At 53.5% G+C, this 15,411-nt stretch overlaps 1 protein-coding gene across 6 annotated transcripts; it reads left to right on the plus strand.

The window, feature by feature from the left end:
* The first annotated feature begins 2,313 nt into the window (after positions 1 to 2,313).
* Positions 2,314 to 15,335, plus strand: LOC102391456 (galactosylceramide sulfotransferase). Of its 6 annotated transcripts, none has more exons than XM_044929939.2 (3): positions 2,314 to 2,383; positions 13,003 to 13,142; positions 13,895 to 15,335. In XM_044929939.2, the coding sequence occupies exons 1-3, from the start codon at positions 2,354 to 2,356 to the stop codon at positions 15,036 to 15,038; spliced, it is 1,314 nt and encodes a 437-aa protein (XP_044785874.2). In that variant the 5' UTR covers positions 2,314 to 2,353; the 3' UTR covers positions 15,039 to 15,335. The 6 variants fall into 6 exon arrangements, with proteins under 6 accessions (XP_044785874.2, XP_045019128.1, XP_044785878.1 ...); XM_045163193.1 differs by lacking the exon at positions 2,314 to 2,383 and adding an exon at positions 8,190 to 8,895; XM_044929943.2 differs by lacking the exon at positions 2,314 to 2,383 and adding an exon at positions 8,192 to 9,887.
* Positions 15,336 to 15,411: the final 76 nt, after the last annotated feature.

Below are 15,411 nucleotides of genomic sequence, written 5' to 3' on the forward strand. Positions count from 1 at the left end.
ATTATTAAAAAGTGAAAAAATGGTGCAATTAATGTTAATATATTAACCCAATATATCAAAAAATATTACGTCAAGATGTAATCTGTATAATAATCCTTGGCAATCCAGTGGTTAAGACTCACTGCTGTGGCCTGGGTTCAATCCCTGGTCAGGGAACTAAGATCCCACACCCTGTGGCATGGCCACAAAAAAAAAAAAACAGTTTGCAGATGGCCAGAGACTGGAAGCTGTGCATTCAGGGTGGCGACGCTGGGGACAGGAGGGTATCACAACTGTTGCTGTTCAGTCAGTCAGTCACTCCTGACTCTTTGCGACGCTATGGACTATAGCCCACCAGGCTCCTCTGATCATGGGATTCTCCAGGCAAGAATACTGGGGTGGGTTGCCATTTCCTTCTCCAATCACAACCGTGGCTCACACCTCAAGCCTGTGAAAGGGCAGTTTCAGACGCTGGAGAAGGGTTTCTTTTGAGGCTCCTGGTTTGTGAGCCTCACATCTGTCACCTGCTACAAGCCAGGCCTGAATCTGAAGCCTTTACCTTCACAAACTCCTTTGACTGGTGCTGGGAGCCGGCATATTGCATATTGAGTGCATATTGCATATTGCATATTGAGTGCAGCACTTTCCACAGCATCATCTTTCAGGATCTGGAATAGCTCAACTAGAATTCTATCACTGCCGGGAACAGCGTGAGGAACTCCGCCCATGACAACGGTCATGAGGAAGGAGGCTCGGCATACGCAAAGGCGGGATCGAGCCTCAGGAGTCCCCCTGGAAATTCTCGAGCATCTACCCCCAAAACCAGAGTCTGCCTACTTTCTGCTTTGTGCTTTCACCTACACCTCTGACTTTACGGGGGCTGTCCCCCACTACCTCTCTCTGAAAAAAGAGTTAGCTTACAGCTCCAGTTAATAATTCCTGGGTGTGACAGTGTTTCAACCTACAAACTCCTTTGGAAGTCCTCTAGCCTGCCTGAATAGGTTTTTCCGGCCCCATGAGATTGTTCAGAGCCTCCCAACTGTGAGAGGCAGGAGATGTTCTAAACTGTCTAAACACAGATTCCTTTGAGTAGTTAAAAGATTGATTAGAAATTGTATTGGTGAAGGGTTTTTCACTTATTGGGCCAATGTTTGCTGCTAAGTCTCCATACTCCTTACCTACTGTGTCCTTGGCAGTGTCTTGATTGATATAATGGGTGTATAGAAATGGAAAATGCAGCTTTGTCCAATGCTTTTTTGGAGGCTGGTGCCTGACTTTGGAATAATCACCTTTAGAGAAAAATCAGTTTCTTAAAATGTTAACAGGCCTCCGGGCCAGAAGATGATGTCAATCACCTGAACTTTTGCATATGATAAGTTTGAAAGCCTGGCTTCGATTAGAACCAGGAACTGCTGTCCTTGCATGACTCCACCCCGTCCCCCATTATCCTCTATGCATAACTTAAGGTATAAAAACTACTTTGGAAAATAAAGTGTGGGCCTTGTTCACCGAAACTTGGTCTCCCCATGTCGCTCTCTTTCTCAAATTCTGGCTGAGTGTCCATCTGGAGCGCGGAACCCGCCATGCTTGCTAATTATGCCTGGGCTTCTAAGATCCGACCGGGGAGGCCTCAGTGTCTCCTCTCCTTCGGGAGAACGGAAGGACGCCTGCGGCCTCCGTAAGTGGTGCAAACTTCTTGTCTTGAAGTTTTATTGGTCTCCCGCGTAAACCAAGCTACTCAGCCTCTTTTCTGCACTGAATTTTCCTACTGAGCTATCCTCATTCTATTACTCCTTATATCCTTAATTAACGTTTAATTAAGCAGTTATTTCCTGACCCTCGCCTACGCTGTCTCTCCTTCAAATACCCTGGATCAGCTGGGGCTGGTCCCCGGCAGACTGGTACAAATGTATCCTTATCCCCACTTTACAGACAAGGAAACTGAGGCTCAGAAAGGTTAAGCTACTTGCTTCCAAGTCCAGACCCTCATGATGCAATATCCAGGCAATGTCTCCAGAATGTTCTGGTGGGCCTGCATCAGATTCACCAGGGATGTTTATAAAAACAGAGATGGCACAACCCTCCCTCGAACCTACGGAACAAGGGTCTTGTGGGGCAAAGAACTCCTCAGGTTTGAGAAGGAGCCAACTCTTCCTGCCATGGTGGGCTGAGGGCTGGCCCATTCCCAGGTCGCAACCTGGTCCGGGCATGTGCTGCTAACTCTGCAGGGTCCCTGGGCAAGACTGACCGGCGGACTGAGACTGGGAAGGTCTGGGACAGGGTTGGGATTGTGAGAGCACCTCTGACCATGGTATCCCCCTCCCTCAGTTCCGGGACAACCTTCAGGACCTGCTCCCCACGCTGCCCAAGGCTGATGACCACGTCCTCCTGCGCTGGCTCCGAGGTGAGGCCAGCTGGGGTTGGTGGAGGCTGACAGGGTGGCAAGGAATGGGGGTGCTGCTTCAGGAAAGCAGGTGGGAGACTTTGGGGGACAGCCCTGAAGAGTAGGCTGGAATCTCAGTTCCCGTCCAAATCAGCACAGCACAAAAATCTTACGGCGCCTCAGTTTCTTCATCCATAAAGTGGACATGAGGCCACCTCCCCAAGGGTTGTCACGAATTAAATGAGAGGGTGTAGCGCCTGGCATGGTGGGCAACAGGGTGAGGTGAGGTTAGAGGTAACGCCTGGGAAGTTCTCAGGATGACAGGCCTGGCCAGGTCTTGAGTAAATACCACTGAACTGTCTTCAGGACTTGCCCTTGGGTCTGTCTCCAGCTCCTTGAAGACAGGGCTTCAAGTGTCATCCTCTCAGGGATCTGACACCAAGTGCCCAGTGAGCATTCAGAGAGTGGGTGTAATTAAAGGCAGAGGAGGAATTTCCTCTAGGAACAGCCGCAGTAGTGCAGAATAGTTAGAGTGACAGAAACCACCCTAGAACTTAGGGAGAAAATTCATGTCATCTCAGCATATCCCATGGAATGGCTTTTGAGCTTGAGCCAGGAGAGAAGTCAGAAGCCAGGCTGGAATCAGACAGAACAGTGATTGCTAGCAGGGTGCCCATACAAGCTGCCTCACTTTCCTGGCCTGTGTAATACTGGTCTCTACCTTCAAGATGCTGGGAGTCAGACCTGAGGTCATGGGCGCACACAGAGCCTGCACAGAGGAAGGCCTCCCTTCTGTTCTGTTTCATTTGATTGTTGGTTGTTGTTTTTTTTTTTTAATTATTGTTTATTTACAAACTTTATTTTTTAGAACCATTCTAAAAAGATTTACAGAAAAGTTGTGAAGAGAGTACAGAAAGTTCCCATAGATGCTGCACACGAACACTTGACTTTCATATGTATGTCTGTGACCTTTAATGAGCCATTATTGCTATGTAATTAGTAATTAAGATCTGTGTTTTATTTAGATTTGCTTAGTGTTTTTCCATTTTGGGATCCTATCCAGGACACCACATTCCATTTTCTTGTCGTGTCTCTTCAGGCGCTCTTGGCTGAGGCAGTTTCTATTTCATTTTTAATGTCATTTTAATGTCTTTTTCCCCACCCAAGCTAAAAAAGGAGTTGGAACAGTAGATTTCTTTTCTTTTTTTTTTTTAATGTGGAGTATAATTGCTTTACAATGCGGTTAGTATCTGCTGTACAACAAAGTGATTCGGTTCTATGTATACATATATGCCCCTCCTCTTGTACTTCCCTCCCGCCCCTCTAGGTGATCACAGGGCCCCAGGCACCCACCCCGCATCCTGCCCCTCTGGGTGATCACAGGGCCCCGGGCACCCACCCCGCATCCCGCCCCTCTGTGTGATCACAGGGCCCCAAGCACCCACCCCCCATCATAACCCTCTGGGTGATCACAGGGCCCCGGGCACCCACCCCGCATCCCGCCCCTCTGTGTGATCACAGGTCCCCAGGCACCCACCCCCCATCATACCCCTCTGGGTGATCACAGGGCCCCGGGCACCCACCCCCCATCCCGCCCCTCTAGGTGATCACAGGGCCCCGGGCACCCACCCCCCATCCCACCCCTCTGGTTGGTCATGGGCACCGAGCATGCACCCCCGCTCCCGTCCCTCCAGGCTGGATCTGGTGTGTTCTCTGCACCAGGAAGCTCTGCCTGTGTGTCTCCATCAGAGCACCCGCAGCTGTCTGCCTGCACCTCTCTCGCCCCCAGCCCTGAAAGCCTGGGCTCCATGCGCTGGGCAGCCTGCACCCCAGTGCTGGGCGCTGTACAGGTGCTCAGTCAATACCTGCAGAACACCTGTGCTGCTGGCTCAGTGGTGGAGAATCCACCTGCCAATGCAGGAGACACGGGTTCGATCCCTGGCCCGGGAGGATCCCACATGCCATGCAGCAGCTAAGCTCCTGGGCCACAGCTGTTGAGCCTGTGCTCTAGAGTCTGGGAACCGCAGCTACTGAGCCCACGTGCTGCAACTACTGAAGCCCGCATGCCCTGGAGCCTGTGCTCCACCTCAAAGAGAAGCCCGTGGGCCCCAACTAGAGAGCGGCCCCGGCTTGCCGCAGCTAGAGAAAAGCCCACGCGGCCACAAAGACCCAGCACGGCCGAAAAGAAACAAATAAAATCATACAAAAAAGAAATTTTCCCATGGGGGCAGAAGCAACCAGAGCCAGTGCCACTGACACCTGGGGAAGAGCCCCTCTGGCAAGGCTGAGGCACAGCGCCTGCAATCAACACTCGCACAGGGAAGGCTTGGCTCCGTGCAGCTGTTCTTTTTAAAATTTATTTTATTGAAGTATAGTTGATTTACAAGGTTGTGTTAGTTCCTGGAGTACAGAAAGGTGATTCAGTTATACACACACACACACACACACATATTCTTTTTCCATTATATATATATTTTTTTTCCATTATGGTTTATTACAGAACATGGACTATAGCTCCCTGTGCTATACAGCAGGACCTTGATGTTCATCCATTCTATATATAATAGCTCGCATCTTCTAATCCCAAACATCTCTCACTTTAGAAAATGCTTTTATTCATGTCTTTTCTTCATACTTCCCCAAACTGCTTACCAGTTCAGTCCAGTTCAGTCCAGTCCAGTCGCTCAGTCGTGTCCGACTCTTTGCGACCCCATGGACCGCAGCACGCCAGGCCTCCCTGTCCATCACCAACTGCCAGAGTTTACTCAAACTCATGTCCATTGAGTCAGTGATGCCATCCAACCATCTCATCCTCTGTCATCCCCTTCTCCTCCCACCTTCAATCTTTCCCAGCATCAAGGTCTTTTCAAGTCAGTTCCTTACATCAGGTGGCCAAAGTATTGGATTTCAGCTTCAACATCAGTCCTTCCAAGGAATATTCAAGACTGATCTCCTTTACGATGGACTGGCTGGATCTCCTTGCAGTCCAAGGGACTCTCAAGAGTCTTCTCCAACACCACACTTCAAAACATCAATTCTTCGGTACTCAGCTTTCTTTATAGTCCAACTCTGACATCCATGCATGACCACTGGAAAAAACAATGCCTTGACTAGATGGACTTTGTCGGCAAAGTAATGTCTCTGCTTTTTAATATGCTATCGAGCATATCTGCTTATCTAGCATATCTAGTATATCTGCTTTTTAATACGCTAACTGCTTACCAAATATAGCACCAATCAGAGTAGTGTTTTGTATTGTAGTTTTTGAAAAAGCAATAAAAAGATCCAAAGTGCTTGAGATATCCATGACAGCCATGGAGTCATATTTCTTAATTACTACGTCAAGACGCTATTGTTTTATTGAGTTGCCCTTGTCTCAGATGTTAAACTCTCTTGACCTGTTGCTGCTGCTGCTGCTAAGTCGCTTCAGTCGTGTCCGACTCTGTGCGACCCCATAGATGGCAGCCCATCAGGCTCCCCCATCCCTGGGATTCTCCAGGCGAGAACACTGGAGTGGGTTGCCACATCGTGTTGTAATTAAAAGAGGAATTTGCTTTGAATCAGCGCTTGTTGGTTTTTCGATATCCTATACCACGGCTCAGTGGGTAAAGAATCCACCTGCAATGCAGCAGAAAGAAAAGGTATGGGTTTGATCCTTGGGTCGGGAAGATCCGCTGAAGAGGGAAATGGCAATCCACTCCAGTATTCTCGCCTGAAAAGTCCCACGGACAGAAGAGCCTGGCAGGCTACAGGCCGAAGGGTCGCAGAGAGTCGGACACGACTGAGTGACTAAACACGTGCACGCATACCGTTCACTGTTTACGAAGCCTTAATAAAACGGCTGGCAGAGAGGAAGCTGTTCGGACTGTTATGTCTCTATCGTAGTCAGTTTTAAGTTGTGGGTCACTTATAACTGAAAAACTGGCTACTAGTAACTTGTTTTCATGTCCAGCCTCTAGACTAATTTTATGGGAGAGGAAAATGTACATTTCTGGAACCAAAATTGCATATGAAATGAACTGGTGTTGACGAGAGGATTAGAGTATTAGCATGCATTTGCATCTTTAGAATTTCATCTTTGTTTTTCTGGATATAAATGAATATATAATAAAAAAGTAGAAGTCTAGGTTATACTACACTGAAATGTCCCTCTATCTCTCCCAATTTATTTTATAGTCTGTTCCTTTGAGCGTCACTGGATCAGAAGTTTTCTTAGGCATCTTCTATCATTCTCAAATAATTTTCCTAACAAAACTCTTATCGGGTGATCATTCGCCATTCTAAAATGAAGGTTTTGTATGGTAAGTGCTTGCGGACATCGAACCCCAGCTAAAGGCCGGTTAATAAAGAACAGTGTGAAAATTAGTTGAATCAAAATAATTGAATCAAATTATACAACGCACTGTGGGAGAAGGCAACGGCACCCCACTCCATTACTGTTGCCTGGAAAATCTCATGGATGGAGGAGCCTGATAGGCTGCAGTCCATGGGATCACACCGAGTCGGACACGACTGAAGCGACTTAGCAGCATCAGCATACAATGCACTGTATACACTGGCTACTAGAGCAGTGTTGTGGTCAAAGAGAAAATGCAGTGATCAAATTCCAAGTAGAACTATTAAGAGCAGAAGCAATGAGTAGATTTTCCCTTATGCTTGGCCTCAATCCTCTAGGACAAGAACAATATTTAGAAATATGAAAATTTCAGGTTAAAAAAAAAAGGTTTACTTGGCTGCACCAGGTCTTAACTGTGGCATATGGGATCTCTGGTTATAGCATGCGGGATCTAGTTCCCTGACCAGGGGTCGAACCTGGGCCCCCTGCACTGGGAGTGTATCCTCTTTGCCGCTGGACCACCAGGGAAGTTCCCAAACTTGCTTTAATTTTCCCGAAACTCTATGTTACTGATACATATGTGTGTAAATAAAATATTTACATGGCCCTTCTTACTAGATTCCCACTCCTCTCACAATTTCACTTCTTGCTCAAAAGCTAGCACTCCACTCCCACCTGGATGAGGATCTTACATCTGCCCCCCTACCTCCCGACTCTGGGCTTGTCACTTCCTCTCCTTGCGCCTCAGCTTTCTCGTCTACGGTACAGAAGGGGATAAAGATAGCTCCCTGCAAAGGTTATGAGGGTGCGTGATGCATGGCGAGTCCTGAGCACAAGACTAGACTCTGGTCCAGAGTCCACGCTCCTAAACCTCCGTGTCTGCTGTTTGATGCCAGCCCTGGACTCGACTCAGCCCCCAGGGAGAGGAGGACTCTGGGCTTCCCCTGTTCTGTGGAAGCTGTGCGGGGCTCTGGGGGAAAGAACGCTGAGCACACAGGGTCAGATGCCTGCCGCTCCTTCGGAGGCACTGGCAGCTGCTCGGTTTATGAAAGTGCTCGCTATGGCATCACTGCCTGTCACAGTAGTGATTATTATCAATTGATGGTGATACTTCGGTCCCTAAAGCCCCATGCATGGGCCATGGTGGGGCTCTGGGCATCAGTGTTGAAGGAAGGATTTGGTGGGGTGTAGCGGGGAGGCTTTTCTGGGCACCCTCTGTCCATGAGCAACGCTGAGCAAGGATGAGAGATTCCAGTGCCTGGGCTGAGCCTGAGGGCCCCTAGACCCACCTGTTCCTACAGAGACTTTGGGCAGGATCTGCATCTCTGATCAGCCCAGATCCCTGGAGGCTGATCCAGGGGTGTCCTGTGCCACCACCTCACCGGGGGTGGAGGCAGGAGAGGCAGCATTTCTGTACCTTTTTGATGAAGAACCTGGAGCTCAGAGAGGTGAAGTCTCATCAGACGCGTCCTCCCAGTCCTGCTCAGGTACTTTGCCTCCAGGGGACCGTCCAGGTTGAGGTCCTGGCTCTCTGGGCTCTCCCAGCTTTTAGACCAACCTTGGTCTCCGGTCGTGCCTTGGGCATCTCGAAGACCTAGAGTTTGGTAAGTCCGTGTTTTGACTCTGGTTCTGTCTGCTCATGGCTAATTGTGTGACCTTGGACAGGTGAATTCACCTCTCTGAGCCTGGGTTTCTTTACCTGGGGAGTGGCTAACAGTAGTACCTGACTCAGAGGGCAGCTTTGAGACTTAACATGAGATGTGATTGGAGAAGCAATTAGCTTCCCCGCTCACCTGCCTTCATGTCCCTCCCATGGCCTTCAAGCCAGTCCCAGGCTCTCTGCAGGGCTCTGCGGCTGCCTATGTCCTTGGGCCAAGGACGCCGGGGACCTTGCTGAGCCCTTGGACGGAGGAGCTGCCGGGCTGCTGAGGTCCAGAGAGGGTCGGGGGGGACCACCCAGGGGGCAGAGGGCCAGGGCAGCACCCACAGTGTACAGGGATACTACAGGGATACGCCACCTGCTCTCCCCAGGGAGGGAACTCATGAATATTCACGGCCACTGAAGCAAGAGGGAGCCAGCCAGCACACTCCTGGGTGTCATTGGAGCGTTCAGGTTTCCCAGTGACCGCAGAGGCAGCCTGGGAGTCAGATGTGGCTCAGGCAGGGAGAGGGAAGGGGCAGCCAGACCTGGCCCCAGGTGAGTGTCTTCCTCTGCCCTGCGCATGGCCCCTGGGGGAGCAGGATGCCCTGGGATGGAGGCCTGCCTGCTGGTGGCGTCCTAGGCTGGAAGGCTCACCATCCTGGGCTTGGGCTCCCTGTGTAGATGCTGCGGAGGATGAGCCCCGTTTCCCCTTCGTTCCCTGGAGTCTGCTGGTCCAGCTGAACAGGAGGAGTGCTGGGTCTGGCTGGGAGCAAGCCGTCGGCACACATGGAGGGCGATCTGGCTGGGGTAACCCAGGAGGACAGGAATAGAGGGGGTGGGGTGGGGAGGGGGACGGTCTGCCCTGAGTGCCTGGGACTGTTCCACCATAGCAGAGGAGGGAGACTCAGGCTCTAGTCCTGTCTTTGCCACTGCTGTGCTGTGTGACCTTGATGGGGGCTCTGCCCTCTCTGAGCCTCAGCCTTCCGGAGGCACCGTTTTCCAAGATGGAGGCTTGGAGGCTTGGGCCGTGCTGCGATTGTGCTCGGTACCGCAAAGGCCTTAGGCTTCCCTGATGGTTGAGTGGTAAAGAATCTGCCGGCCAGGAGACATGGGTTCGATCCCTGAGAGGTGAAGATGCCCTGGAGGAGGAAATGGCAACCCACTCCAGTATTCTTGCCTGGAAAATGCCACGGACAGAGGAGTCTGGCAGGCTACAGTCCACGGGGTCGCAAAGAGCTGGACACGACTGAGCGACTAAGCCGCCACCACCACCTCATGGCCTCAGACCTGGGACTGTCAGCTGCCTGCAAGCCTCGGCCTTCTGTGAGGTCCAGCTGAGCACACCCTTTCCCCTCGGGCTGGGGCTGGGCCCGCGGCACGTTGGGCAGCAGCTGCCACGGACAGCCGGGAAGATGCACATTGCAAGCCAACAGATCACAGCTCGAATCCCAGTTCTGCCCCCTGCTTTGCGACCCAGAGCCTCAGTATCCCCATCTGCAAAATAGGGGTGACAGTGGGGTCTGCCTCCGAGGACACCTGGGTGGAGAGTAAGTAAGACGCTCTGGAGAAGCCCCCGTCTCAGGGTCTGGCTCCTGGAGGGGCTCAGACGTGAATCCAGAGGGTGGCGAGGGCCCAAGGCCCAGCTCCTGACAGGGCAGGGCCCTGCTGGTTTTGAGGAAGCCAGAGTGGGAAATGAACGAATGAATGAGGGAAAGCCCTGATGGGGGTCAGAGGGCGGGCCTGGGCGGGGCCAGGCAGAGCCTGATTGGTGGTCCTGGGAGGCTGGTCTGCCCCCTGCTGCCTGACCTCTCCCAGAGCCTCACCAGCAGCCTCCCCTGAGTTCCGGAAGGTGCCCTGGTGAGTGGGCTCCTGAGACAGGGGTGGGCCCTGGGGGGAGTGAGTCGGAGGGCAGCAATCCAAACCCCCCCACATTTGAAAGTCAGAAACCGAGGCCCAGGCCCGCACTCAGGGCTTGGGCTCGAGTCTGAGGTTCTGGCCCAGCCCAGGACTGCCCTGTGGGACCCCAAGGAACAGGAGGCCGGTGGGGGCGCTTGAGGTGGGGGGCACATTTGCGCTTGGTTGGCAAGGGGGACCCACCCCGACGATGACAAGGACAGGACTTTGAGCAGGTTCCCACTCTCTTTGAGCGGCAACTCTGTGCCAGTCACTTTGCCTGGTCCATCTCTGGGGCGGGGCAGGGAGAGAGTTAGCACTACCAGCTTCCCCGTTTTACAGATGAGAGACTGGGGCTCCGAAGGTTCCTGTGATGGAAACCCGGGCCTGGGGCTCCCGGGTCAGCCTCCCTCCCCTAGGCCTCTCTGTGACCAGACCATCGCAAGCTGACTTTCCCCACCTTGCAAGCTTTATCTATCCTTTAAATATAGTAAATACACGTTATTGCCTTTTTCTGATTAAAAAGTAATATATTCTCTTTAATAAAGAAATCCAACCCTTACAGAAATGCCAAATATAGAAGAGTATTTGCTCATATACCCCTTCCCTAGCTATGCAGAGGATACCACTGTTAAAACCTAGAAGACGCCCCTCCAGGGGTTTCTAACTGGGTCTGTGTGTATTTACCATCACCTATATGGATTTGGTGGCATGCTGTCCCAGAACTTCTTTTTCATGTTAGTAGGTCATGGTGTGTTTTTGAGCCAGTCCATTCAGCTCCACCTTGTTTTTCTTTTTCTTTTTTTTTTTTTTTTCTGTTAAAGCAGGTACAGATGCCTTGGTTTGGGAATGGGCCTTGGTTTGTGCAGTGAATTCCCTGCTGATGGACACTGATGTGGTTTCTTTTTTTCGGACCAAACTGCTGTGAACACCCTTACTTGGGTGACTTTCCCCCAGTCTTTCTGAAGAAGAGTTAGAACTGGCAGGGTTTCTACAGTCTTTCCTTTGAAAGGAGAACCCTCCAGAAACACTCTCCTTCCCTCCCGACCCTGTCTACCTTGCCCACCTGAGAGTGGACAGAGATATGTCCTTGTCACCAGGGAAGCCAGGTTCCCTCCGGCTAGTCCTTTCCTGTGAGAGCACTTTCTAGATGATCAGCGGGGGACTGAGGGACTGGTCAGGTAGGCCTGGAATGCCCCTTCTCTGGGAAAGGTTTGTGGGTGCCTCCGGTCAATCTCCCAGGGGTTCTCCTCCAGGCTGGCCGGCTGGCCTCTGGCCCCAGGGTCAGTGGTGACGTGCCGTGTGTGTGATCGCGGGCGGCATGGATGGCCTCTCCTGGCCTCCAGCACCCGGGGCCCAGTGCAGCCCGGAATGGAAAGTTTGGGACGTTGGCTTTGCAGCTAAGGGGCCATGAGAAGGTCCCTGAGTCCCAGCTCTGTCCTGGACCCGCACAGCTCTGCCTGAACAGCCCCCATTTCAGCTCAGGCCGCAGCCCCCTGCTGACAGGGTCACCACAGTCTGACCTAGAAGCTAGCCCCCAAATGAAAAACCAGGAAAGTGAAAAGTGAAGTGAAGTCACTCAGTCGTGTCCGATTCTTTATGACCCCATGGACTGTAGCCTACCAGACTCCTTCGTCCGTGGGATTTTCCAGGCAAGGGCACTGGAGTGGGTTGCCATTTCCTTCTCCAGGGGATCTTCCCAACCCTGGGATCGAACCCTGGTCTCCTGCATTTCAGGCAGACGCTTTACTGTCTTGAGCCACCAGGGACTGAAAAGTAAGACCAGGCTGCTGCTGAAAAAGGCTGTGACCAAGGGAGAATTTCAGGGTGAATGGGCTGCTCCAGCTCCTGGGCTGCCTGCTACTCAGCCTGAGGTCACAGACTGGTCTCAAGGCGCATAGGTGCCCCCTGTAGACACAGTCCAGCGGTTCCCTGCTGAGAGCTGGAGCACTCATCCGGCCCCCGGACATCTAGTTAAATCTGATATTCAGAGAAATACGGAATAATTTTTAGTATAAGTATATCCTAGGCATTATTTGGGACATACAGATAACTGAAAACATTTGTGGTTCACCTGCAATTCAGACTTAACCTGGTTGACCCAGCCTGCCAGCAGCTGGAGAAGAGGCAGAAATGTGGGCAGAGGCCTGTGTGATCTGAGTCTTCTCCTTCCTCCCTCTGAGCCTCAGTTTCTCCACCTGGTCCCCTACAGACCCCATGGGAACAGGAGCCAGTGTGGAGAGACAAGGAGCTCAGCCGCTCACTGGACGGCTGGGAAGGGTGGCAGGGGGGCCAGGCAGGTTGGCTGAACCTTCAGAAAGATGAGAGACTCAGGCCCCAGGACCCTCTCTGTAGATACCCCTGGCCCAGGCCTGGGGGTACAGGGCACTAGGAAAGGGTCTTCTTTCCCTTGTTTTATTTAGACGATTTCATTATGAAGCCCAGAAAGGTCTACAAATAAATAAAACAGATAACACCCACATACCCACCCCTCAGCTCACAAATGAAAACTGACCCAGGCAGCAGAGCCTTCCCCTGCCGCTCGCCCCAGCCTTTCTTGGTGTTGGCTTTGTCCACCGTGTCCATCTGCAGCCCAGATGCTGTCCTTATCTGGACTGCTGAGGTGGGGGTGGCCACAGAGCTGGCGAAGGCAGGTCCCAGATTTAAAAGCTGCCTCTCAAGCCAGCCAAGCCGGGGATGGTGGTGAGGGCTCCCTGGGGCCGGCCTCCTAACACGTGCCCTGTTCTACACCCCCACCCACCCTTGCAGGTGTCTGAGATGCCGCTGCCACAGAAGAAGCGCTGGGAGTCCATGGCCAAGGGGCTGGTGCTGGGAGCACTCTTCACCAGCTTCCTGCTACTGCTGTACTCCTATGCCGTGCCCCCGCTGTACACTGGCCTGGCTTCCACGTGAGTGGCCCTGCTGGGCGGCTGAGGGCTGGGGGTAGCAGAGGGTTGGCTCCTACTCTCATGACAAGGGCTACCTCCTGGGTGGCCACTCTGTGCCCGGGGCAGAAGTCCCACTGAAGGCAGGGAACTCACTGTGGAACCCTGAGCCTCGGTGTCCTCATCTGTGAAGTGGGTGTGCTAACACAGCCGGACATGGAGCGTAAGAATAAAATATCAGCATCTGCATGGTGGGCTCCAGCAGGGCCGGGAGGTGGGGATGCCCAGTCCAAGAGCACTCGGCTGGCACAGGCCTGGATTCAAACTGCGGTCTGCCTGCCTCCAAGCCTGGCTCCTAACCATGAGGTCATCCTGCCTCCCCATTGGGCTGATCACCTACCCAAGCCTGTGCCCTTAGTTGGAGGTATTAAGTCGAACTAGAAGAAATGCCCATTTTTGCATGCAGGGTTTCATGTGGTCCAGCCTAATACGAACTCATGATAAATGTACATCACAGTGGCCACGAATGAGACTTGTTCTTGTCCTCACAGCAACACCACAAAGAGGGTTACTGTCCCCATTTCACAGAAGAGGAAAGTAAGGCCAGATAGGCCAAACCACTGGCCTAAGCCTTGCAACCTGGAACACAGGCCCATCTGGTCCCTCGGCTCCCCGACCATGGCGAGTCCCCCCTACTCCCAGCCACCTGTCTGTAGACCCGGGGTGCAGGGGCCGGCAGGCCGAATCCTGAGGCTCTGCCACCCCTCCATCCCCAGCAGGACCCCCGAGGGCGCGGCTCCCTGCTCTCCGGCCCCGAGTGATACAGAGGCTCCCACCTCGGCCAACGGCTCTGCGGGAGGCTGCCAGCCGCGGCGGGACATCGTGTTCATGAAGACGCACAAGACGGCCAGCAGCACGCTGCTCAACATCCTGTTCCGCTTCGGCCAGAAGCACGGGCTCAAGTTCGCCTTCCCCAACGGCCGCAACGACTTCGACTACCCCGCCTTCTTCGCGCGCAGCCTGGTGCAGGACTACCGGCCCGGGGCCTGCTTCAACATCATCTGCAACCACATGCGCTTCCACTACGACGAGGTGCGGGGCCTGGTGGCGCCCAACGCCACCTTCATCACCGTGCTCCGCGACCCCGCCCGCCTCTTCGAGTCCTCCTTCCACTACTTCGGCTCCGTGGTGCCCTTCACGTGGAAGCTCTCGGGCCGCGACAAGCTGGCCGAGTTCCTGCAGGACCCCGACCGCTACTACGACCCCCGCGGCTACAACGCCCACTACCTCCGCAACCTGCTCTTCTTCGACCTGGGCTACGACAGCGACCTGGACCCCGGCAGCCCGCAGGTGCAGGAGCACATCCTGGAGGTGGAGCGCCGCTTCCACCTGGTGCTGCTGCAGGAGTACTTCGACGAGTCGCTCGTGCTGCTCAAGGACCTGCTGTGCTGGGAGCTGGAGGACGTGCTCTACTTCAAGCTCAACGCCCGCCGCGCCTCGGCCGTGCCGCGCCTCTCGGGCGAGCTGTACCGGCGCGCCACGGCCTGGAACGTGCTAGATGCACGCCTCTACCGCCACTTCAATGCCAGCTTCTGGCGCAAAGTGGAGGCCTTCGGGCACGAGCGCATGGCTCGCGAGGTGGCCGCCCTGCGGCGCGCCAACGAGCGCATGCGCCGCATCTGCATCGACGGCGGCCGCGCGGTGGACGCGGCGGCCATCCAGGACTCGGCCATGCAGCCCTGGCAGCCGCTGGGCGTCAAGTCCATCCTGGGCTACAACCTCAAGAAGAGCATCGGGCAGCGGCATGCGCAGCTCTGCCGGCGCATGCTCACGCCAGAGATCCAGTACCTGATGGACCTGGGCGCCAACCTGTGGTTCATCAAGCTCTGCAAGTTCATCCGGGACTTCCTGCGGTGGTGACGCCAGGGCGCCCGCCGAAGAGGGCCCGGCGGGGGTCTCGCCGGCCATCCCTCTGCGGCCTCTCTTGGTGCCACCCCAGTTCCTGGGGTGAGGTGGGGCTGTTCGCAGGGATGCCACCAGCCAAGGACTGGGCCCACGGAACACAGGACCTAACTGAGAGCAGTATTTGACTAATTAGAGTTGTTGTTGTTGTTTAATTAAATCCCCCTACCCTCCACCCAAAAAGAATGTTCTATTTTCTGGCTCCCCTTAAATGGGAGACTTCAGAAGTAAAGGAATTTGATGTGTTTTTGTTAATCAGCCTCAGTGGTGCTGACTGGCGCGGCCCTGGTGTGTGTGTGTGTGTGGGGTGTGACTGGTGGGGATTGAGGGA

Source organism: Bubalus bubalis, chromosome 17 (genome assembly GCF_019923935.1).
Source record: "Bubalus bubalis isolate 160015118507 breed Murrah chromosome 17, NDDB_SH_1, whole genome shotgun sequence".
Lineage (NCBI taxonomy): Eukaryota > Metazoa > Chordata > Mammalia > Artiodactyla > Bovidae > Bubalus > Bubalus bubalis.

Excerpts from the sequence above, each read along its gene's own strand:
- LOC102391456 (XM_045163193.1), top strand. The coding sequence starts at position 8,848 with ATGTGGCTCAGGCAGGGAGAGGGAAGGGGCAGCCAGACCTGGCCCCAG. Across the intron at positions 8,896-13,002 it reads GCAGCCAGACCTGGCCCCAG|GTGTCTGAGATGCCGCTGCC; the intron begins GTGAGTGTCTTC and ends CCACCCTTGCAG. Across the intron at positions 13,143-13,894 it reads TACACTGGCCTGGCTTCCAC|CAGGACCCCCGAGGGCGCGG; the intron begins GTGAGTGGCCCT and ends CTCCATCCCCAG.